This window comes from Mobula birostris, chromosome 5 (assembly GCF_030028105.1).
Source record: "Mobula birostris isolate sMobBir1 chromosome 5, sMobBir1.hap1, whole genome shotgun sequence".
Lineage (NCBI taxonomy): Eukaryota > Metazoa > Chordata > Chondrichthyes > Myliobatiformes > Myliobatidae > Mobula > Mobula birostris.
In genome coordinates, this window is record NC_092374.1 from 84,649,135 (window position 1) to 84,674,802 (window position 25,668).

The window sequence follows — 25,668 nt, forward strand, 5'->3', positions numbered from 1 at the left end:
CTCCACCTGGGACTTGTGTGACTGACAGTAGTGAAAACCGAGAGGAAGCTACTGACACAATGAAGGAAGCCCTGAACACCACCAGAGATGGAGGAGCTTCACTGCTGCTCTAAGTGCCAGTGGTGCAATGGGCAGTGAGATGGCCACACCTTGAGGAAGCCAACCAACAACGTCACCAGGCAGCCAATAAAAGAGAACCCCGAAGGAAAGAGGAAAACAGGGAGACATCCAAAGAACACATGGAGGAGCGACATCGAGGCAGAAATTAGAAGATGGGACCATCCCTGGTCTACCCTCAAGAAACTGGCTCAGAACAGAGGACGATGGAGACAGGAGGTAATCGATAGCCTATTCTGCACTGGGAGCTAACGGTCCAAGAAGTAGTAGTAGCAGCAGTTCTTTGGTCAAGTATGGATTAGAACTACACAGCATGGATTTGTTTTTGAAAAGTAGCACCACGGTAACCTAGCAGTCAGCACAATGCTATTACGCCTCGGGGCATCAGAGCTCAGATATCAATTCTGGCATCCTCTGTAAGCAAGCTTGTACATTCCATCCCATATGCGCATCTCTTTCCTCCGGGTGCTGCAAAGACGTACCGGTTGGTAGATTAATTGGTCATTGTATATCATCCTGTGATTAGGCTAGGGTTGAATTGGTGGGTTACTGGGTAGCACGGCTCGAAGGGCCAGAAGGGCCTGTTCCAAGCTGTATCTCAATAATAGAAATAAAAATGCTGGCTGTCAGGGAAGTGTAGTCGATGAGGTATAAGGGAACTTCTGAAAAGGTTCTTTTTGTTGACCTACAGTCACACAGCATGGAAACCGGCCCTTTGAGCCAACTCAGCCATGGTAATTGTGTTACCCAGCATCTAGTCCCATAGCCTTTTAAACCTCCCCCATCCAGATACTTTTTAAATGTTGCTAATGTGCCCACCTCAACCACTGTTTCTGGCAACTCGTTCCAAGTATGCAGCACACTTTGTGTGAAGAGACTGCCCTGATGTCCTTTCTAAATCTCTCTTGCCGTTGAAAACTATGCCCTCTCGATTTTACCAGCTGCTTCCTGAGAAAAAGACCACGTGCTTTCACCCTGTCTATGCTCTTCATGATCTTATATACCTCTACCAGGTCACCTCTCAACCTCCAACGCTCCAGGAGGAAAGTCCTAATCCATGCAATTTATCAGATTCAGAATCAGGTCCCATCGAAATTTGTTACTTTGTGGCAGCAGAACGCAGCAAAGATATGGTGGTTGTCCATCGTGTCCGACAATGTCAGGAAACCCGTGAGGGAGAACTTATAAAGTTATAAAAACTTATAAAGAACTTATAAAGCTGTTGCACTAGGGCAGTTCTGCTCTCTTGTTTTGTCCAAGACTAGTGGTATGAACAAGCATCACAAACTGGGGCTTTCTTGGTTGCCATGCATGATCATGTCGTCTTCTGTGCCTTGTCACGTCTTTTGCTCTCCGCGGAGCATTGCCGTATCGCCTTCCTGGCCATCGGATCTCACTATAGATCTCACTTGCCCAGTAACGCTCGAGCTGACTTTTCGCGCTAGGACACTAGGGTATGAGGCCACCGGCTACCCTCACGTGGTGTAGCCCATCTGAAAAGTGGTGTATCAGGGTGTGGCCACTGTCATGTGCAAACAGCTAATTGGAGCCACAGGTGAGAACTGAGTGTCCGGTGGGGACCAAATGTGAATGAGCTGCCCTAGAATGGACACGACATTCCCCTTTACCAGAGATGCTACCCCTCCCTGAACGTTATAAAATTAATAGTGCAAAAACAAAAATGAGGTAGTGTTTGCGATTTGATAGGCTGCTCAAAAATCTGATGATGGAGGGGAAGAAGCCGTTTCTAAATCATTGAGTGTGGGTCTTCAGGCTCGTGTATTACTTCCTTGATGGTAGGAACAAGAATAAGGCATGTCCCAGATGGTAAGAGTCTCTACTGATGGATGCCATCTTAATCAGGCACTGCCTCTTGACGATGTCCTCCATGGTGGGGAGGATTGTGCCGATGATGGAGCTGGCTGAGTCGACAGCTGCCTCCAGCAGGGGTTCCCAACCTTTTTTATGCCATTCACCAATATCATGGACCCCAGGTCTACAGTCTCTTGCAGTCCTGTGCAGTGAAGCCTCTGTATCAGACCACGATAGAACCGGTCATAATGCTTACCATGGTACACCTCTAGAAATGTTCAAGTCTTTGGTGACATACTGAATCTCCTCAAACTCCTAATGAAGTAGAGGCACTGGCTTACCTTAATTACTTCATTGCGTTGGATCCAGGACAAATCCCCAGGGATGGAGACACTCAGGAACGTAAAGCTGCTCACCCTTTTCACTGTTGACCTCCTGGAAGAGGACTAGTTTGTGTTCTCCCAACTTCCCTCTCCTGAAGTCCATAATCAGTTCCTGGGTCTTGCTGACACTGAATGTGATGTTGCAACAACCCTCAACCAGCTTCTACCTCTTTTTGGAACTCACATCCCCAAGTCAAGGCAATAATGTGGGAAATATTTTGTGTACTCTTTCTAGATTAATAACATCTTTCTTATAACAGGGTGATCAAAACTGCACACAATTCTAAGTTTGAACCCATGGAATTAAAGAGCATGTCCCAGATGGTGAGAGTCTCTGTGGCCAAAAGTAATTAAGGAACAAGAAATAGAAAGTACAATTAAATGGTTCTCAGAATCAGTTTCATTATCATTGACATTTAGAGTACTGGAATATAAAAACAAGGATGCAATGTTGGGGCTTTATAAAGCACTAGTGGGGCCTCATTGTGAGCAGTTTTGGGTGCCTTATCTAAGAAAGGATGTGCTGACATTGGAGAGGGTTCGAAGGAGGTTCATGAAAATGATTCCAAGATTGAATGGCTTGTTATACAAGAAGTGTTTAATGGCTCTGGGCCTTTACTCATTGGAATTGAGAAGAATGAAGGAAGACCTCATTGAAACCTATTGCATGTTGAAACACCTCGATAGAGTGAATGTGAGAGGATGTTTCCAATGGTGGGAGGGGGTCTAAAACCAGAAGGCACATCCTTAGAATACGGGGCTGTCCTTTTAGAATGGAGATGATGAGGAATTTCTTTCACCAGGGAGTGATGAATATGTGGAATTCATTGCCACAGGCAGCTGTGGAGGCCGAGTCATTGGGTATATTTAAGGCAGAGGTTGATATGTTCTTGATTAGTCAGGGCATGAAGGAATATGAGGAGATGGCAGGAGATTGGGGGTTGAGAGGGAAAATGGATCAGCCAGGAAGAAATAGTGGAGCACAGGAAGTGTTCCATTTTATCTGTAAAAATAAAAGTCAAGATAAAGTAAAGGACATAACTCCCTAACGCAGGGGTTCCCAAACTTTTTTATGCCATGGACCTTTACCATTAGCCGAGGGGTCCGTGGACCCTAGGTTGGGAACCCCTGCAGTCTAAACGGTTACAAAGTAGAGGGAAAAATCTTCAAATAATTGTGCATGGTTTATTGAGTGGATTTAGAGAGTGGTTACGAAAGCACCCAGGATGCTGTGTTTTCAAAATAGAATAGAAAAGGAACGAAATCATTTTGGACCTTTGTCAAAACACCGGTATGGTCACAGCAGGAACATTGTGTGCATTTCTGGGTGCCACAACTTGGGACAGTGAGAGGGATTTAGAGGGTGTATAAAGGAGTTTTATTGCAATGAATTTGGAGATTAGGGCTTTAGTTATGGGGTCAGACGTGCATTTCAAGTTCAAGTTTAATTGTCATTCAGCCGTACATAAGACCATAAGATATACAGCAGTATTACGCCATTTGGCCCATCGAGTATACTCCACCATTTCACCATGGTTAATCTAATTCCCTCTCAGCCCCAATCTCCTGCTGCAAAGTCAACAATTTCACAACAAATACCGGTGATATTAAACCTGATTCTGATACAGGAAGGTGTGAGGAAATTTAAAGTCATGACGGGCCCAGACAGAGCAGATAGAAAATGCTCCTCTCTGTGTTGGATGGAAAGAATGGAATTGGCAACAGAACAAAGATTAACAATTTTAAATAAGATTTTTTTTTGATTTGTGACTGTTAGGGTCGGAAATGCACAGTCGGGTAGTAGTGGTGGTATTTGCACAAAGTTCAAAGTAAATTTTATTATCAAATTATATATATGTCACATAGAAAGTTTGAAGTAAAATTTATTATCAGAGTGCATACTTGTCACCACATATTACCCTGAGATTCTTTTTCTGTGGGCATACTTACCAAATATATAGAACATTAACTATAAGCAGGATCTTTAAACTATAAACAAACTGTGCAAATGCAGATAAAAATAAATAGCAATAAATAAAGAGCATGAAAGAACAAGACAGAAGAGTCCTTAAGTGAGTGTAGTTATCCTCTTTCGTTCAGGAGATGATGGGTGAGGGGTAGTAACTGTTCTTGAACCTGGTGGTGTGCGTCCTGAGGCTCTTGTACCTTCTATCTGATGGCAGCAGTGAGGAGAAAGTATGGCATGGGTGGTGGGGATCTCTGATGATGGACGTTCCTTTCCTACGACAGCGATTCGTATAGATATGCTCAATGGTTGGGAGGATTTTGCCCGAATATACTGGGTTGAATCCACTGGCTTTTGTAAGATTTTCTGTTCAAAGGCTTGGTGTTCCCATACCAATGCACTGTCTAATACACGTCGATAGAAGTCTGTCAAAGTTTTTGATGTCATACTGAATCCATGTAGACTCCTAAGGAAGTAGAGGCGTTGCCGTGCTTTATTCGTAATTGCACTTACATGCTGGGTCCAGGAAAGGTCCTCTGAAATAGTAATACCCTGGAGTTTAAAGTTGCTGACCCTCTCCACCTCTGATCCTCCAGTGAGGACTGGCTTATGGAGCTCTGGTTTCAGTTCACAAATATGAAGGAGGGATGGGAAGAGGGCAGGAAGCAGGGCCAGCTGAATTCCCCCACACAAACCTGGTATTGATTTCAGACTGTGAACCGATGGGTAATTCTGTGAAATACTCAAGAGTGCATGTAAATGGAGTCAATACAGCACGGAGGCAGGACCTCCAGCTCAGTTGCTTCATGCTTGCCCTCATTCCCATCAATGTGGAGTATGTAAGCTCTCCCTGTGACTGCATTGGTCTCCTTCAGGTGCTCTGGTTTCCTCCTACTTTCCAAAGACATGTGGGTTAGTAGGTTAGATAGTCAGGGGAGTGTAATTGGGTAGCATGTGCTCATTGGGCTAGAAGGGCCTGTTACTTCGCTAAATAATAAATAAATTTGCCAGTATTTGGCCCATTTCCCTCTAAAAACAGGGGTTCCCAACCTTTTTTATGCCATGGACCCCAGGTTGGAAGCCCCTCTTCTAAACCTTTCCAACCCATGCACCAGTGCAAGTACCTTTTAAACATTGGTAATGTACCTGCTCTACTATGTCCTCTGGCAGCTCATGCCACACACCCACCACCTCTGGGTGAACAAGTTGCCCCTCAGGTTCCTATTAAATCTGTCCTCTCCCAAAAACCTATTTGTTTGTGTGGGACTACATCTAAGGTGGGTGGGACTACAACTAGAGGTCATGGGTTAAGGATGAAAGATGAGAAGTTAAGGGGAACATAAGGGGAAATTTCTTCATCCTGAGGGTGGTGAGGGTGTGGAACGAGCTGCCAGGGCACATGGTGTATGTGAGCTTGATTTCAATGTTCATGGGAAGTTTGGATAGGTACATGGATGGGAGGGGTATGGAGGGCTATGATCTGGGTGCAAGTTGATGCGACTAGGCAGTCTAAATGGTTCAGCATAGACTAGATGGGCTGAAGGGCATGTTTCTGTGCTGTATTTTTCTATGACTCTATTCCCTGTAGTTCTTGGTTTCCCAACCTTGGGAAACAGACGGGGTGCATTCTCCCAATCTGTGCCCCTTTTATTCATCTCTATGAGTCGGTCAGTGGGCGCCATCCCGAATCTGGGGTTGGCGGCTATGCACCTCCATCTTCTTCGATCTTGTGACAGCACTGAGAACAGCCTCTCCTCCAGTTTGTTCTTGCTGGCCGCCTTGGCACCGCCCACGGCCGCTTCTTTGAGCTCTGCCCTTCCTTAGGCGGAGGCCTTGGGCAGGTCCAGGCACACGGTGCAGCGCCCAAGTTCATCATGTCTCTTCTAACTAGGTACAATTCGTAGATACGTGGTGAGGCTTTAATCTCTTTCACAGAAGATGACTGTTGGCTCACAAGGAGCTCGTCCGCCCTTTGTTAGGTCTTGTTTTTCTTGGTCCTGTTGGGTGTCCTCACACACTCCTCACCAGACTAAGTCAGACTATGAGATGAACCATTATCCTTCTGCTCTCCAACGAAAAATGTCCTAACCTGCTCATGTGTTCTTAAAACTGCAGAGAAAGAGATCTGTCACTAAATTGGATAGAGTTACTGAAAAGGCCCATTTGACCTCTTCCTGTGTATAAATTACACAACTTTCAGATTTGTCCGCTTATAGGCAGCCACAAAACAAGAAACCCAAAGAACCCAATTTAAAAAAAGACCAGTACCCAATGCTCAGAGAGGGAAAAAAAATTGAGTCAAATCATGCAAACAATAAAGCAAGCATCAGCATTTGGAACAAAATTGTGTCCATAAACCTGTAGCCGGGAGCAGCTGGAGTGGGCCCATATTCTCAGTCTCAGTCCATCAGGCAGAGGCGAGTTGCCGCGAAGCTCGCAGACCGGAGCAGCTGCGGCACAACACAGCCTCGGCACCGAGGAGACGTGTGACGTGAGTCCAGGTGCAGGAATATCTGAATATAGGGTGACTCGAACAGGTAATGTTAAAGTGACAAAGTGGCTTTTGGCAAGAGGAGCTCTTCTAGGTAGCAGCAGAGTGTGCAGTGATTGTGTCAATGTAGGACTGGGTGTGGAGTGTAAGTATAAGGTGGCAGTGAGTGGGGGGTTGTCGAAGGGTGCTGAGGAGCTGTGGGTATTGATGTAATGGGGTACTGCGATGCTTCTAGTTTGGACATTTCTATCCGTATGTATGGAGAGTGAAACTGCCCCCTGCCTCCGACACCAAATGTTCCCAGCGTGTTCTGTGAGGCTCACAGAAGGAGAACTGCTTCTAGTGAAGCTAATTACCATTTCAAAAGAGGCCAGCCCAAAGCCCTTTTGTGTGTTAGACTTCCACTGCAGTCATAAACGGGAAAGTTGTTTACTGAGAACTTGCGAGGGGGAAGATTAACCCTATGATAAACATAATAGGGCCCATGCCAGGCAGTCAGATGGAACACAGAGAATTGCTCATCCTCTAGTCATATGTCGGTTAACGTGTTTATGTCAAATGCCCTGTAAGCTCTCTACCCTTTAGAAGCAATCCTTTGGATCCCACATATCAATCCTATTTCTCAGGAACACCACACTCCGCTGTATTGGAAACATCGATCTGGGGTTGGACGGAAAGTCCTACAAAAGGGCAAGAATATAAAAGTAAGGATGAAATGCTGAGGCTTTATAAAGCATTGGTCAGATGATATTTGAAGTATTGTGAGCAGCTTTGGGCCCTCTGTAGGTGCTGGCACTGGAGAGGGTCCAGAGGATATTCAGGAGATTAATCCAGGGAATGAAAGGGTTAACGTATGAGGAGTGTTTGATGGCTCTGGGCCTGTACTTGCTGGAGTTTAGAAGAATGGGAGTAATCCCATTGAAACCTATTGAATATTGAAAGGCCTAGACAGTGGATGTGGGGAGGATGTTTCCGATGGTGGAGGAGTCTAGGACCAGAGAGCACAGCCTCAGAATCGAAGGACCTCCGTTTGGAGCAGAGATGAGGAGGAATTTCTTTAGCTAGAGGGTGGTGAATCTGTGGAATTCATTGCCACAGATGGCTGTGGAGGCAAAGTCATTGGATATTTTTGAAGCAGAGGTTGACAGGTTCTTGTTTAGCAAGGGCATCAAAGGTTACATGGAGAAGGGTTGGGAGGGATAATAAGTCAGGCATGTTGGAATAGCACAGCAGATTTGATGGGCCAAATGGCCTGATCGTGCTCCTGTGTCTATGAAAGGCCAGTGCCATACACTGAGTCAAAGGTGACCCGTCTACCGATTCTCCATGGAGGTAGTTTTAAATCACTCTTGGCTGGAATTTCTTGGAATCCTCCAACAGTCTAAAAATTGCTGTGCTTGTGTATAATGGAAAATTGGGCTTTATTTCAGAGGATTGAAATACTTGAGGCAGAATCCACATTACAGCTGTGTGGAACTCTGGCTAGACCCCATCTACAGCACTGTTGTCAGGACCCCCACCAGGAATGATATCTCAGCCTTGGGTGGGAAGATGAGTACCTCTTCTGTAGATGTGCAGTGGAAAATATATTGACTGGCTGCATCACAGACTGGTATGGAAACACCAGTACCCTTGAACGGAAAATCCTACAAAAAGTAGTGGAGACTCCTTGTCCAGCATGGGTGAAGTCCTCCTCACCATTGAGCACATCTACATGAGACACTGTTGCAGGAAAGCAGCATCCATCATCAGGGCTCCCACCACTCAGGACATGCTCTCTTCTTGCTGCTGCATCAGGAAGGTGGTACAGGAGCCTCAGGACCCACACCACCAGGTTCAGGAACAGTTATTACCCCTCAACCATCAGGCTCTTGAACCAGAGGGGACAACTTCACTCAACTTCACTTGCCCCATCACTGAAATGTTTTCACAACCAATGGACTCACTATCAAGGACTCTTCATCTCATGTCCTCATTTATTAATCTATCAATCTTTTTTATTTGCACAGTTTGTTCTCTTCTGCACTCTGGTTGAACGCCCTAGTTGGGTGGATTCTTTCACTGATTCTGTTATGGTTATTATTCCATAGATTTATTGAGTATGCCCACAAGAAAATGAATCTCAGGGTTGCATATTGTGACAAATACGTACTTACTACCTGTATTGCGACTGGCGTTTAGGGCAGCAATGAAGGTCCTTCATCTATTGTAGTATTCAGGGCTTCCTTCATCATGTCAGAAGTTTCCTCTCGGTTTTCACTCCTGTCAGTCATACAAGTCCCGGGTGGAGACTCAGGAATACCGTCACACTCAGATGTAGAAGGATTCTTCATTGCTGTTTCTGTAACCGTTTTATTTTCCCAGTCAGGGTTGTTGGCCCTGAACTGAACCCCCAAGCCTGGAGGACCGGTGGACCACTTTTATTCTGGCCTCTACCCTTTGACCTGTTTGCCTTGGGTGACCCTACCAAGAGCCAAAGCATAAAGTACTGATTGCAGCCAACATAGCTGTCAGGGTCACTGAGTCACACAAGCCTCCAAACCACAACAAGGTTGTGGTCCTCTTGGAGGGACCTATATGTACTTGGTGAATAAATTTACTTTGACCTTTGAAAATGAATAAGCAGCAGGAGTAGGTCACTGTGGTCTCTTCTGCCATTCAACAAGGACAATCACCAACCTATGGTGTATACTGAACTCCACACCCCTGCCTAGCAGAAGACCATAAGGTGTAGAAACAGAATTAGGCCATGTGAGGTGCGACAGGATTCTTAGCAGTTTAGAGGAACAGAGGGATCTTAGGGTACGCATCCACAGATCCCTCAAAGTTACCATGCAAGTGGTTAAGAAGGTGTATGATGTGTTGACCTACATTAGTGGGAGGCAAATGAGTTTAAGAGTTGCAAGGTAATGTAGTTCTATAAAACTCTAGTTAGACCACACTTGGAGTATTGTGTTCAGTTCTGTTTGCCTCATAGAGTCATAGAAAAGTACAGCACAGAAACAGGCTCTTTCACCCATTTAGTCCATGCCGAAACCATTTAAACTGCCTACTGCCATCGACCTGCACCCTGGGACCATGGCCCTCCACGTACCTGTCCAGACTTCTCTTAAGCATTGAAATCGAGCTTGCTAACACCACTTGCCCTGACAGCTTGTTCCACACTCTCACGACCACCTTTCACCCTTAACCCATGACCTTTAGTTGTAGTCCCACTCAACCTCAATGGAAAAAGCCTGTTTGCATTTACCCTATCTATACCCCTCATAATTTGTATACCTCTATCAGATCTTCCCTCAATCTTCTACATTCCAAGGTATAAAGTCCTGAACTAGTCAGTCTTTCCATGTAACTTGGCTCCTCCTGACCTGGCAACATCCTTGTAAATTTTCTCTACTCTTTCAACCTTATTTACATTTTTCCTGCAGGGAAGATGTGCTATTTGCATTAATGAGCTGGTGTACCTAATAAAGTGGCCACTGAGTGTACATTTTTGTATGTTAAAGGGTTAAATCATGGCCAGACAAAGCTAGAGTCCCTTGAGGACAGAAGACTAATGGACAATTGAGGGTACACTAAACAAAGGGATTGTGAAAATGGGAATAATTACAACTGGTGGAGGCAGATAGGACCGAGAGGCTTTTCTGTTCTGTGTTCTGATGTTTGTAGGATGGATGAATGGCCCAGGATGAATGTGCCAAACATGATATAAAATTAAACTAAATTACTGCCTGTACGTGATCCATATTCCCATCATACTCTACATATTTGGGCATCCACGTAACAGTCTTTGAAATGCCACTTTCGTGCTTGCTTCCCTCAGTCGGGGTGGAGTCATTCGGGAATGCCAGGACAGTGAATGCAGAAAGGTCACCAAAAGCGTGTCCCTCTGTAGCTGTGGAAACTGCTGTCAAGGCAAATGATTTGAAGATTTTACAACTGAGATTCTTAGGGTTTTGTTTCAGGGTGGTTAAAGTGACCAGTACAGACTTGAGGGGCAGACTGGCCTCTGTTCCCTCTGTCCCTTTTCACCTACACAACTGTAGAGCAGCTGCTAAAATGACGCTCGCGCACAGGCACTCAGACAGAACTTGGAGCCTGGCACAGTGTCAGCAGTGATGCTGGTGGGAGGACCTCGCTCTTTGCCAGCCTGTTACGATGAAAGGAGTGGGATGTCTAACTGTCCTTGCTTTGAATATTAAGAGTGAAGGGACCAGGACTTTAAGGACAAAACCGGCAAGTCACAGCGCAGTGTTGCCAGGCTGTTAGGAGGAAGAAGGGGCATCTCCCTCACGTTCGGTTCACTTTCTCCCCCTCGCCCCCTACAAGAGAGGGGGTGTTGTCGATCTGTTGGAAGCCGCCCCTTACCCTTCGAGGAGGTGCTGATTCCTGGGTCCTTTGGGGGTAAGACAGGCAGTTCCTGGCATCGAGTCCCCCACCCCCCCCCCCCACCCACCCCACCTCCACAGCCAGCGGGCATATTATGTTGTCGGCCTGCGAGATGTCCGACCTCCGCCTTAGTGGCTGCTGCGCTCCCTACAACAGCAACAACAATAACAACCACCTGCGGGCCTCATCCCCAAGGCGTTACCAGCGGGGTCCCGAGGGCTGGAAGGGCACCGGCGTCTGCACGGACCACCTCAACAACGTGGGAAGCAAAGCCTACAACCGCAACCTGGACAAGAACCTCCTGTCGCTCCTCCTTTTCTTCCACAGGTAAAGGGCTGTGTAACCCACGGTGGCACAGTGGGGGGAGGGGATGGGGGGGCTGGATTTTCCAGAAAGCGAGGTGCCCACGCCCAGTGCCAGAGATCCCAGGTAACCCAGCAACTGATCCACAGCACGACCGGCAGCTAGTTAAGTGAACGGGTGACCCGCTTGGAGGAGTGGTCAAGCATTTCTCAGAACATCTGAAGGTCTTTCAGACTGCATCTGTGGGACCTCATGTTTCCGGCTGGGAAGGCAGCCAAGACCTCAGTTTGATGTCCCATCTACCGTGTGGCACTGCTAGTACTGGAACAGCCCCACAGGCACTATGCTGGGGGAATTGGTTTGGATTGTGTTGTGATTTGTCCCATGACTTTCAAGTCTGAGGCACTGAGCCACCGAGTATTAGCAATATGATTCTCAGAGATACTTGAATTGATTGGAATCATTCCAAGTGGTTTTCCAGTGCTCTGCGTTTATGTACTGGTTGGTGTGTGTGGTCGGGGGGTGGGGGTTTCCAGGTTGAGACTTAATGGGGACCTTGTTCTATAGTTGAGTATTACAGAGTGCCTGGGGTCAGACAGCAAAACATCATCTGGATTCCCTTCCAGTTGTGTGTGTGTGTGTGTTCGTCCATCTGTGACGTGCCTCCGGATTCAGCAGTAAAATATATACTCAGTGGTAACTTTATTAAGTACCTCCTGTACCTAATGAAGTGGCCATGAGAGTACGTTCATGGTCTTCTGCTGCTGTAGCCCATCCACTTCAAGGTTCGATGTGTTGTGCATTCAGAGGTGCTCTCCTGTATACAACTGTTGTAACATGTGGTTTTTTGAGTTACTGTCATGTTCCTGTCAGCTTGAACCAGTCTGGCCATTTTCCTCTGACCTCTCTCATTATCAAGACGTTTTCACCCACGGAACTGTCGCTCACTGGATGTTTCTTGTTTATCGCACCATTCTCTGTAAACTCTCGAGACTGTTGTGCAAGAAAATCCCAAGAGATCAGCAGTTTTAGAGATATTCAAACCACCCCGTCTGGGCACCAACAATCATTCCACGGTCAAAGTCACATAGATCACATTTCTTCTCCTTTTTAATGAACCTCTTGACCATGTCTGCATGCTTTTATGCATTGCGTTGCTGCCACGTGATTAGCTGATTTGCATTAAGGAGCAGGTGTACCTAATAAAGTGGCCACTCTGTGTACTGAAGGGGAACAACACACTCAAAATGCTGGAGGAACTCAGCAAGTGGTCGATAAAGCAGTCCCCCCAATCTAGTGGGCTCTGTGTGTGTGTGTGTGTGTGTGTGCACCTGTGTGTGTATCTGTGTGTCCATCCATCTGTGACATACCTGTAATTAATACAGTGAGATACACTGAAGAGGGTTGGTTGATGGAAGCTGGTACCCGATGAAGCTCGGTTTCTGGAGCAAAGCTTCTTGCTTCGTCACTTACAAAAACTCTCAAAGCAGAGATTTTTTGATTTTTGTTAAGAGGAGGCATTGAGAAACACAGAAACAGACTTATCAGATTGACACAGGATAGAGACTAACTCTGCTCTCACTAAACAGCATAATGTGCCTCTGTGTTCAGGAATTATCAGTGAGCACTAATTACAGCCACAACTGTGTTCACCAGGACCTCCATCAAACCCACTTGGTCCTGTCAATTGTGATCTGTCCGCCAGCTCGTCAATTGCTTAGCAACCTGTAAGTTGCTCAGTGACACGATTCAATTCAGGCCAACTGGAATAGTTTCCTGTGTTGGGATAATGAGCGGGGTGGGGAGGGGTGAGTTGAAATGTAAGAAGAGAATACTCTTTAATACTGTATAAAGCCAGCAATTTCAAACCCATGGACTTAGTCCACCTGCACTCCCAGTCTCTTATCTCTCCTGTCCTTCAAAACGTAGCCTCCGTAGTATCCAGGACATCTTCAAGGAGCAATGCCTCAAAAAGCTGGCGTCCATCATTAAAGACCCCCATCACCCAGGTCGTGCCTTGTTCTTATTGTTACCATCAGGGAGGAGGTACAGGAGTCTGAAGACACACTCAACAATCCAGAAACTGCTTCTTCAGCTCTGCCATCTGATTTCTGAATGGACATTGAACCATGAATACCACCTCACTACATTATTATTTCTATTTTTGCACTACTTAATTTAACTTACTTTTTTATATATATATCTGTAATTGTAATTGCTGTCATTCACAGCTTTATTCTCTATTATTATGTATTACAATGTATTGCTGCCACACAACAACAAATTTCACGATATGCTAATGATATTAAACCTGAAGCTGATTCTGACCTCCGCACTCCTTCAGTTCTGGTATCTTGTATATCCCCATTTTCATCATTCCTCTACTCAAAACTTACTGATATCTCAGACTCGAGGTCAGTTCCCCTTCCTGAGCCCTACTGCCTCTCCCCTCTCCTTTTAAAAAAAAACTCCATAAAAGCTATCTTGGGCAGAGATGTCAAACCATCTCCAGAATTTGAGCACCTCTACACCATCCGCTACAAGCAGGACTTCCCAGTGGTCAAACATTTTAATTCCCATTCCCGTTCCTATTCTGACGTGTCAGTCCATGGCTCCTCTTGTGTGAAGAGGGGGCTACCCTCAGGGTGGAAGATCAACACCTCATATTCTGTCTGAGAAGCCTCCAACCTGATGGCATGAATACTTATTTTTCCTTCCAGTAAACAAATTCCCCCCAACCCCCTTCCTTTACTCCCATTCTGACCTTTTACCACTTTTCACCTGCCTATCTCCTCCTTCCCTTTCTCCTATGGTCCACTCTCCTCTCCTATCAGATTCCTTCCTCTCCAGCCCTTTACTTTTCCCACTCACCTGGCTTCACCTATCACCTTCCAGCCAGCGTCCTTCCCCTCACCCCACCTTCTGGCATCTTCCCCCTTCCTTCTCAATCATGAAGAAGGGTCTCTGCCCAAAACGTTGACTGTTTATTCAGTTCCATAGATGTTGCCTGACCTGCTGAGTTCCTCCAGCATTTTGTGTGTGTTGCTTTGGATTTCCAACATTTGCAGACTTTCTCTCGTGTAAAGGGTTTTAAAGATGAACTTTATTTGTCACGTGTACATTGAAACATCGAAACATACGGTGAAATATGTAATTTGTGTCGACAACCAATAGAGTCCAAAAATGTTGCCATGCTTCCAGTAGCAACATAGCATGGCCACAACTTGCTTACCTTAACCTGTGCAGTACTGTGCAAAAGTCTTAGGCAGATACATGTAGCGAGAGTGCTTAAGACTTTTGCACAGTAATGTAGTAATTTTATGTATTGCACTACACAGCTGCGGCAAAAAACCTCCCAAATTTCCTGACGTATGTGGACTGAGGGTGGGAAGGAGACAGGGAAAGGGGAATGATGGTTGGGAAAAGGAGAAGGGAGAGGGGAGGGAGCGGGAAGCACCAGAGAGACATTCTGTAATGATCAATGAACCAATTGTTTGGAATCAAATGATCTTACCTGGTGTCTCAGGGCTGGATGTGTCTGCACCACACCCTTCCCGCGGCACCTCACCCTTGCCATTCCCAACATTTTTTATTCCGGTCAGATTTACAAACTCGCTGTCTGCTCTGCACAGACAAATACAGTACTGTGCATGTTTGAAATGTGGGAGGAAACCGGAGCACCCAGAAGTGCATCCAAACTGCTGCACCCTTCCTTCTCATGGGGCATCTGGCAAAGTGAAGCTCCTAGTCTTGCAAGGTGGTCTGTAGCAGTGATTCCAGAGTAAACTCACATCAGACAAAAGGTCAACACCATTACCTGAGGTGCAGATCATGAAGCTGATTTTTTCTGTAGTTCCCTGATGTGAGTTCCCTATTGCTCGCATGGTGTGAGAATGGAACCGACAGCCTTGGGCAGATATAGATGCATTCGAGGGGAAAGAATGTAGTACGTTAAACTTTGAACAGTACAACACAGTACAGGCCATTTGACCCACCATGTTGTACGGACTTTTCTTTTGTAATTCAAAATTTTATTATTATTTATTCTTATTTTACAAAGCAGCACAGCATATCACAGAGCAGGTAGAGTACAGCATATTTACACAGCCATCCCATGACAGGAAAACAAATAAAACTTAGAAACAGAAAGAAGTTCTAATTTAATTTTAAATTAACATACAACCAAAATTGATCCCAAGCGTCTTGCACTTTTCCCTCTCTGTTAATTCTTCCCAACATGTGTTCATATGAAATCTTAATCATTTCCTCAGTCCATTCCTTCACAGTGGGACATCTGGGTTTTTTCCAGTTTTGCCAATATAATTCTTGCAACTGTGATGACCTTTTTTTTTATCTACTTGAAGTTTATTAGATTTCTTACATCACTCCCAAAGCACTGCATATAAAAATGCATATTTGCGCGAGTTAACGAGGACCAGAGGAATGTTTAATTTTATTTTAGAGATATGGCATGGTTACAGGTTCTTCCAGACCAGTTACACCCGTGTGACCAATTAACCTGTACGTCTGTGGACTGTGGAAGGAAGCCCGAATACCCGGAGGAAGCCCATGCCCACGTGGGGACAATGTACAAGCTCCCTACAGACAGCGGTGGAATTGAACCCGGGCCGCTGGCACTGAAACAGCGTTTTACTAACCGCTACACTGCTATTTTCTGCGAGGATGTGGGAATCATCAGCCTGTGAGGGGAAGGAGGGAGCTGTGCCTTCCATGCAAGTGAATTTTGACTGATATTTGAGCAGCTAGTCATTTGTTGTTGCAGGTTTTCTTTTCTGGTGTGGTCACTGTTGCAGTGTGGGAAATGTGATGAGCAGTTCTTGCACCACTGGTTCCCACAGACAGGAAACTACAGGGCAAAATGAAGCTTAACACATCCATCTTTCTCTGTCTCTCTCTCTCTCTCTCTCTCGCTACTGAGGGAGAGCCTGTCTGAGATACCAAAGTGTTGTGAAGGACTAGTTTTAGGTCATTTTTGGGGCTTTGCTGTTGTTTGCATGGTGCGAGGAGGGGGAGTTGGTGCTTTGGCCGGTGCAGGTGGGGAGGGGGAGGGAAGATGCTTTTACTGCTGTTTGTGTGTGGGAGGAGGAGGGAGGCTTTGACGTTCTGATATTTCTGTCATTCATTCTTTGGGGTTTGTTCCTGGTTTGTGGATGTCTGTGAAGAGTAAGAATTTCAGGTTGTGTACTGTATCCATTCTCTGATACTAAATTGAACCATGATAGTGTCAGTGATGCAAAAGTGTAGCTGTGACGGTACTGAATGGCAGAGCTAGCAGCCACAAGGGGTTTTTGAAATGGAAAGCAAGAACAACCTCATTTCAAACAAAGAGCTAGCGAACTGATTGCGGAATTTGATGAAAGATTTTGCAATGAGAAGCCCAGACCAATCGGAGGCCACAGTTGCAGATCGTAAAGCAATCCAGTTGGTTGTAGGATGTAGACAGATTTGGAAGTGAGAGGTGGAACGGTTATATGACGCTGGCCCGAACTTAAAAATAGGAAGTGTATCAATGCCAGAACATCACACAAGCTGTGCTGTTGGGTTCTTGGTCCATTCAGGCAACTACAATGCAAATCACACTGTTCAAGAATAATGTTTTTAAAAATCTTTAACGCTGTCCTCGGTAAAAAGGTTTGTGTAACTGTGAGGTATAAAAACTCAGTGTGTTCATTACTGTCCTTCTAGGGAAGATGCTGGTTGTCTTTGTCCAGACTGGGCATGTAGGTCATTCCATCCCCACACAATAAAGTAAATTTATTATCAAAATACATATATGTCACCAACTGCTGCCTTGAATTTCATTTTCTTGTAGGTATTTACAGTAAAATAAAGAAAAAAACAATATAATTTATGAAAAACTATACATAAATAAAGACTGACAGCCAATGTGCACAAATTCTGCAAATAAAGTAAATATATAGAACGTATTCTATGTTCTGTATATACAGTGGATTCCAGTTAATTGGGGCATCAGTTAATCGGAACAGCATCTTATTTGGGACAACTCTTAAAGAACAAAAACTATTCGAGAAAATAGCTGGGAATCCCTTTGATTATTTGGGACACTGTGCCACTTAATTGGAGGAGGCGACTGTTGCTAAACAGTTTCTAAATAGCACCAGTCGTGCACTTGCGTGAATGTTAGACACTACACAGTCCTTCGAGTGAACGGTTTTTAAATAGCATCAAATGCATGTGTTTGTTTTCAAAAAGCTGCAATCTTTATCACTGATAGTTGGCGAGAAATAAGCAGTCAGACAATTCCGAACTGGTTTGCTCACTGCAGTTTCAAGCATTCAGGCTTGGCGATGCCAGAAACGGCTGCGAGTGAAAATGAAATGATTTCATTACTTCAACAAGTTATGAACTATGAAGAATTTGAAGGTTTCAACAATCATTTTGAACTTTACAATGAAAATGAAGATTTGGAGTATGCAATCATTGCTAGCATTTTCTGAGGCAGTCCATTATCTACACCACACTAGAAATTACTCCTGTCGGTAATTATTATATACAGTTTTATAGAGCTGTAGTAGCATTGATAGTGTTCCAATTTGTTCTGTATTTCATTTAAATACATAATTTGTTGCTCAGTTAAATGATAAATTGCCTTTTTTATATACCTTTTTGACTTTCCATGAAACTTTGGCTAATTGGGGCAGCCATTTAATTGGGCCAAAACGTACTGGTTCTGATGTGTCCCAGTTAACTGGAATCCTATATAGATATATATATATGATATAAACTAATTTTAATCATTATATAATAAAATATGTAATTGTATATACAATATTTTAAAAACTTATTATATATAAATATAACCCTGGCCAGAGATTGGAGGTGGGAGGCCCGGAGGCAGCCTGTCCTGGAGTTGGAGGCCTATCTTTGTGTGTGAGTGGGTGGGTGGGTGGGAGGGAGGGAGGGTGGAAAGGGCCTTGTGTTGTTGTTGTTGTTGTTGCTTGTGTTGTTCCGCTGAACAATGTGGTCATCTCTGGATCTTGGGGTCCGAGTCCATAGGGCACTCAAAGCTGCTGTGCAGGTTGACTCTGTGGTTAAGAAGGCATATGGTGCATTGGCCTTCATCAATCGTGGGATTGAGTTTAAGAGCAGAGAGGTAATGTTGCAGCTCTATAGGATCCTGGTCAGACCCCACTTGGAATATTGTGCTCAATTCTGGTCACTTCACTACAGGAAGGACGTGGAAACCATAGAAAGGGTGCAGAGGAGATTTACAAGGATGTTGCCTGGATTGGGGAGCATGCCTTGTGAGAATAGGTTGAATGAACTCAGCCTTTTCTCCTTGGAGCGATGGAGGATGAGAGGTGACCTGATAGAGGTGTACAAGATAATGAGAGGTATTGGTCGTGTAGATAGACAAGGCTTTTTCCCAGGGCTGAAATGGCTAGCACGAGAGGGCATAGTTTTAAGGTGCTTTAGAAGTGGGTACAGAGGAGGGGTAAGTTTTTTACGCAGAGAGTGGTGAGTGCATGGAATGGGCTGCCGGCAGCAGAGGCGGAAACATAGTCATAGTCATACCTTATTAATCCCGGGGGAAATTGGTTTTCGTTACAGTTGCTCCATAAATAATAAATAGTAATAGAACTATAAATAGTTAAATAGTAATATGTAAATTATGCCAGTAAATTATGAAATAAGGGTCTTTTAAGAGACTCCTGGATAGGTACATGGAGCTTAGAAAAATAGAGGGCTATGGGTAACCCTAGGTAATTTCTAAGGTAAGGACATGTTCAGCACAGCTTTGTGGGCCAAAGGGCCTGTATTGTGCTGTAGGTCTTCTATGTTGGGCCCGGAATGTGTCGTGACACTTGCAGGCTGCCCCCAGCACACCGTTAGGTTGTGCTGGTTGTTAATGCAAATGATGCATTTCACTTTATGTTTTGGTGTATATGTGATAAGTAAATAAGAATCTGAATCTGAATTCCTCCAGTATTTTGACTTTGTTACTCAAGATTACCAGTTTAACCTTTCTGGTGAAGTGTTTGCAGCACCACCAGGGGGCAGTGTTGTCACTTGGTACTGTACATTCCTCATGAGCCCAAATCTGTATCACTTGCCGAGAGCTGTGGCAGAGAAGGAAACATGGCAGATAACATTTGATTAAGTGGGCAGACTGAAATCCATTACGTGGGCTGATTGAAATCCATTCTTGTAGGGAAAAAAACATTTATCCAAATAGTGAGAGTGCAGTTGCGAAGAAAGCACAACAGTGCCTCTACTTCCTTAGGTTTCTGTGGAGATTCAGCATGACATTTAAAACTTTGATAGACTTCTGTAGATATATAGTGGAGAGTGTATTGATTGGCTGTATAATGGTCTTGTATAGAAATACCAATGTTTATGAGTGGAAAATCCTACAAAAGATAATGGATGTGGCCCAGTACATCATGGGTAAAGCCCTCTCAACCATCGAGCACAGCTACATGAAATGAAAGTAACATCCATCTTCAGAGATCCTCAGCTCTCTTTTCACCACCAGGTAGCAGGTACAAGAGCCTCAGGACTCTCACCACCAAGTTCACAAACAGTTACTACACCTCAACCACCAGGCTCTTGAACAAAAAGGAATAACTGCATTCACTTGCCCAACCACTGAGCTGCTCCCACTGCCAGTGACCTCACTTTAAGGACTCTTTATCTCATGTTCTCGTTATTTATTGCTGTTTATTTATATTTGTATTTATACAGTTTGTTGTCTTCTGCACTCTGGTTGATCTTTCATTGATCCAGTTATAGATACTATTCCATAGATTTGTTGAATTTGTGTCTTAAGTGCATTGCTTGCAAAAGGCTGCCTCGTTGTGAAAATCGAATGCAAAATGGGGAGTTTGTGCTTCAGTTGTCGGGGGTGGTGGTGAGATCACACCTGGAATACTGTTACCAGTATTTTTCTCCTTTGCGTTGGAAGCAGTCAGAGGAAGGGCCTTGACTAATTGCGGAATGGGCAGCTTGCCTCATGAGGAAAGGTTAGACAGACAGAAGTTTAGCAGAGTGAGTGGGGACTTGGTTGAAAAAAAATAGATTAGATCCTGAGGGGGTTGGGGGTCTTGAGAATTCAGTTCAATTCACTTTATTTTCCATGAGGAACTTCGTTTGTGCAGCGGTAAGGACAACAACATCACAGAACTTAAGAACACCACACTACATATAGTTAAACACAATATAAAATACTCACAATAGGTAATAGATACTGAGAATTAACGCACGTGATTTAAAATACAAATCCACATAATGCACATAACACATAATAATAATGTTTCCACTTGTGGGAGAAGAGGTGCTGTTTTAAAATAAATTTAAAACTGAGGGTGCCGGGTTATCAATGCAGCTATAAAGAAGGCAAGACAGCAGCTATATTTTTTTGGAGGTTGAGGGGATTTGGTATACTACCTGAAACACTTGAAAATTTCTACAGATGTACTGTGTAGAGCATTCTGACTGGCTGCATCACCATTTGGTATGGGTGGGGTGTGGGGGGCTGCTTCACAGGATCAAAGTAAGCTGCAGCGAGTTGTAAAATTGTCAGTTCCGCCTTCTCTTTCTTCCATGGTCTTCTACCCTCTCCTATCAGATTCCCCCTTCTCTAGCCCTTTACCTCTATCACCAATCAACCTCCCAGCTCTTTACTTCACCCCTCCCTCTCTCCCAGTTTCACCGATCACCTGCCACCTTGTACCTCTTCCACCCCTCCCCACCTTCTTATTCTGACTTCTGTTTTCCATAGACGCTGCCTGACCTTCTGAGTTCCTCCAGCATTGTGTGTGTGTGTGTTGCTCTGGATTAGCAGCAACTGTAGACTTTCTTGTGTTTATGATCTTAGTACTTTATTCTCTGCCAACACCAGGTCTGTGAAATTTTACTAACTCCTGCCTAGCTGTCAAAACAATTCCAGTTAATAAACTCAAAAAGTTACAGCTTTATTAAGATTTTGACCCGATTAAAAATGCAGCAGATTTCCGTAGTCCTTGGAAATATTGCTCAATGTTTCCACAGCCAGATGTTCTTGAACTGCTAACATCTATCTGTGACCTAACTATGCCTCTGTACGGCAAGCACGTCTGCACCATCCACCACAAGCGGGTGGTCCCAGCGGCCAAGCATTTTAATTCCCATTCCCGTTCCAACGTGTCAGTCCGTGGCTGCTCTTGTACCACGATGATGCCACCCTCAGGGTGGAGGAGCAACACCTTATATTCCATCTGGGCCCCCTCCAACCTGATGGCATGAATATCGACTTCTTCTGGTGAACAAAATATCCCCTCTCCCCCTTCCTCTATTCCCCACTCTAACCTTTTAATTCTCACTTGCCTATGACTTCCCCCTGGGTCCCCTCCTCCTCCCCTTTCTCTTATGCTCCACTCTTCTCTTCCATCAGATTCCTTCCTCTCCAGCCCTTTACTTTTCCCATCTACCTGGCTTCACCTATCACCTTATAGCTAGCCTCATTCCGCTCCCCCCACCTTTTTATTCTGGCATCTTCCCCCTTCCTTCTCAGTTCAGAAGAAGGGTCTCGGCCCAAAACATTGACTGTTTACTCTTTTCCATAGATGCTGCCTGACCTGCTGAGTTCCCCCAGCTTTTTGTGTGTGTTGTGTAAAACTTGGGACAATTTATATTTAAATGTATTGGACTTGGTTTATTATTGTCACCTGTACTGAAATACAGTGAAAAGCTTGTCTTTTATACTGTTCATAAAGATAAGGTCATTACGCAGTGTGTTGAGATTGATAAAGTGATATTATTGCCGAATAAAGTGTAAAAGCTACCAAGAAGGTGCATTGCAGGTAAAGATAAAGTGCAACATCAGAATGAGGTAGATTGTAAGATGGAAAGGTGTATATAAGGTTGAAAGAGTACGGAGAAAATTTACAGTGATATTGCTGGGACTGGAGGACCTGACTTATAAGGAGAGATTGAATAAGTTCGGACTTTATTTCTTGGAACATAGAAGATTGAGGGGAAATTTGATAGAGGTATACAAAATCATGAGCGGTATAGATAGGGTTTTTCCACTGAGGTTGGGTGTGACTACGACCAGAGGTCATGGGTTAAGGGTGAAAGGTTTAAAGGGAACATGAGGGGAAACTTCTTCACTCAGAGGGTGGTGAGGGTGTGGAACAAGCTGCCAGGACAAGTGGTGCATGCAGGCTCAATTTCAATGTTGAAGAGAGGTTTGGATAGGTACATAGATGATAGGGGTATGGAGGGCTATGGTTTCAGTGCAGGATGATGGGTGTAAGCAGTTTAAATGGTGTAGCATAGACTAGATGGTCCGAAGGGCCTTTTTCTGTGCTGTGTTTTTCTATGACTCATGACTCTATTGTGAAGTCAAGAATCCATCTTATCTTACAAGAGTTCTGTCAGATCAAAAGTTGGATAGAAACTGTCCTTGAGCTTGATGGTACAAGCTTTCAGGCTTTTGTATCTTCTGCCAGATAGAAGAGAGAATGTCAGAGGTGGTGAGGTTTTTGATAATTCTGGCTGCTTTACTGAGGCAGTGAGAAGATTTGATAAATCCAATCAAGTGGCGGCTGGTTTCCAAGATGCGCTGAACTGTGTCCACAACTCTCTGCAACTTCTTGCAGTCACGGTTGGAGCAGTTACTGTACCAAGCCATGATGCGTCTAGATAGAATGCTTCCTATGGTGCATTGATAAAAATTGGTAAGGGTTGACAGGTACGTGGCAAATTCCTGTTATCCTCCTGAACAAGTAGAGGCATTTGAGCTTTCATAGCTAGACCAGAAAAGCCATAGCCTTCTCCTATGCCAAGATCAGGTCACCCTCAGGGTGGAGGAGCAGCATCTTGTATTCCAGTTAGGTAGCCCCCAACCGAATATCAAATTCCCTTCTCTTCCCCTCTTCTTCTATTCCTCACTCTGGCCTCTTATCTCTTCTCACCTGCCTATCATCTCCCTCTGGGTCCCCTCCTCCTTCCCTTTTTCCTATGGTCCACTCTCCTCTCCCATCAGATTCCTTCCTCTCCAGCCCTTGACCTTTCCCACCCACCTGGGTTCACCTATCACCTCCTGACTATCCCCCTTCCTCTTCCCTACCTTTTTATTCTGGCGTCTTTCCCCTTCTTTTTCAGTCCTGTTGAAGGGTCTCCGCCCAAAACGTCGATTGTTTACTCTTTTCCGTAGATGCTGCCTGATCTGCTGAGTTCCTCCAGCATTTTATGTCTGTTGCTATTGGTGATGTTCACACCTAGGAATTGGAGGCTGTCAACCCTCACAACCTCAGCAATGTTGATGTAGACTGAAGCATGTGCACTACCTCTGTTCCAGAAGTCCTTGACCACCTCTTTCGTTTTGCAGATTTTTGTTTAATTGAGCTTTTCTTCAAGGGGTGGGGATTTGTCACTTTATATGTCAAGCTGGTCTTCATCATTAACAATAAGTATTTATATAGAACTGTTATTCATACAGCATTTACGGGATAACATTCAGGGGAATGTTCTCAAATTAGAGAGGATTCCAGTTCCCAAACTCCACTCTCCAATTAGAATTGACTTTGGTTCCCAATCTCCATGATCTGATTAGAGTCGATTCCGGTTCCTAAACTCCACTCTCCAAGTGGAGTCAATTTCAGTTCCCAAACTTCACTCTCCGATTAGAGTTGATTCTGGTTCCCATACTTCACAATCTGTTTAGACTGGATTCTGTTGAGGCGGGGCTGGAGTTGAGTGATTTTACGGAGGGTGAAATGGGAGGGAAAACACTATTGCAAGGTTGTGAACGTTGTTGGACTAGGCTTTAAATTGTTGTTTTCCTTGTAGTTAAACTGTCTTTTTGCCGGTTTATATATTTGCATTATCACCCGTTTGTCTGCAAATCTTCAGCGGATTTTCAATAATTTGCAGTACAACTGGTTCTGTACTTCAGCAGTTCCTGTCTGTAAGCCTGAGATGTCATGGCAGAGTAAGTCAAGGATGTCCGTGGTTCATCTGCAGCTTGAGTCACTGGTGAAGAAGGCAAATGTGATATTAGCATTCATTTTGAGAGGACTAGAATATAAAAGCAAGAATGTAATGTTGAGGCTTTATAAGACACTGGTGAGGCCTCACTTAGAGTATTGTGAGCAGTTTGAGGCCCCTTATTTCAGAAATGACGTGTCGATATTCCAAAAATGATTCCGGAATTGAAAGGTTTATCATATGAGGGTAGAGTGTTTGATGGCTCTGGGCCTGTACTCACTGAAATTCAGAAGATTAAGGGAGGATCTTATTGAAACCTAATGAATATTGAAAGACCTTGATAGAGTAGATGTGGAGAGGATATTTCCTATGGTAAAGGAGTCTAAGACCAGAGGACACAGCCTCAGAATAGACAGATGTCCATTTAGAATGGAGATGAGGAGGAATTTCTTTAGCCACAGAGTTGTGAATCTGTGGAATTCGTTCTCACAGGAAGCTTTGGAGGGCGAGTCATTGGGTATATTTAAGGCCGAGGTTAATAGATTCTTGACTAGTCAGGGCATGAGGGATATGGGGGATCAGCCATGATGAAATGATGGGCCAAATGGCCTAATTCTGCTCCTATAACTTATGGTCTTATAGACTTCTAAAGAACTTTCTGGGCAATATAATCTCTTGAACCAACAGCAACAGCGGATTTGAGTGTAGAAAGTTATTACTCCCTCAGCAATGGACTGAGCACCATTTTGAGGATTGGTGTACTCTCTGCCACCTCTCACTGACTCTCTGTTCTCCTTTCTCCCCAGTGGTTCCAGCAGCAGCATGGTTGCCATTGACAACAAGATCGAACAAGCCATGGTAAGTGTGTAATGAGTTGTAGATGGAGGAAAGACCATGTGACCATAAAAGGGGACAGTGTGCATTAATGTAGTGCCTCTGACATTCCGAGGTGCCTCGTTGACCTCTTGCTTTTGATCCGCATGCCTGATTCCATCAGCAGGTCGAGCAGCTGCTGTGCATATAGTGAGGTTCCTTAACGGGGCATGCAGTTAAGTGAGTCAAGTATTTTGGGTTGCTTGAGCATGGTGTTAGAGCCCAATGCATTGGAGCAGAAGTAGCCCTTTTGGCCCATCAAGTCTGCCCTGCTATTCCATCAGGGCTGATTTATTATCCCTCTCAACCGCATTCTCCTGCCTTCTTCCCATAACTTTTAACATCATGATGAATCAAGAACCTATCAACTTCTGCTTTCA

At 44.5% G+C, this 25,668-nt stretch overlaps 1 protein-coding gene across 1 annotated transcript in view; it reads left to right on the plus strand.

The window, feature by feature from the left end:
• The window catches only part of LOC140197822 (TSC22 domain family protein 4-like), a 93,179-nt gene that overhangs the window by 60,419 nt on the left and 7,092 nt on the right, over positions 1-25,668 (plus strand). The window contains exon 4 of the mRNA XM_072258291.1: positions 25,222-25,273. Coding sequence (XP_072114392.1) covers positions 25,222-25,273 — 52 coding nt within the window. The remainder of the gene's footprint in view (positions 1-25,221; positions 25,274-25,668) is intronic.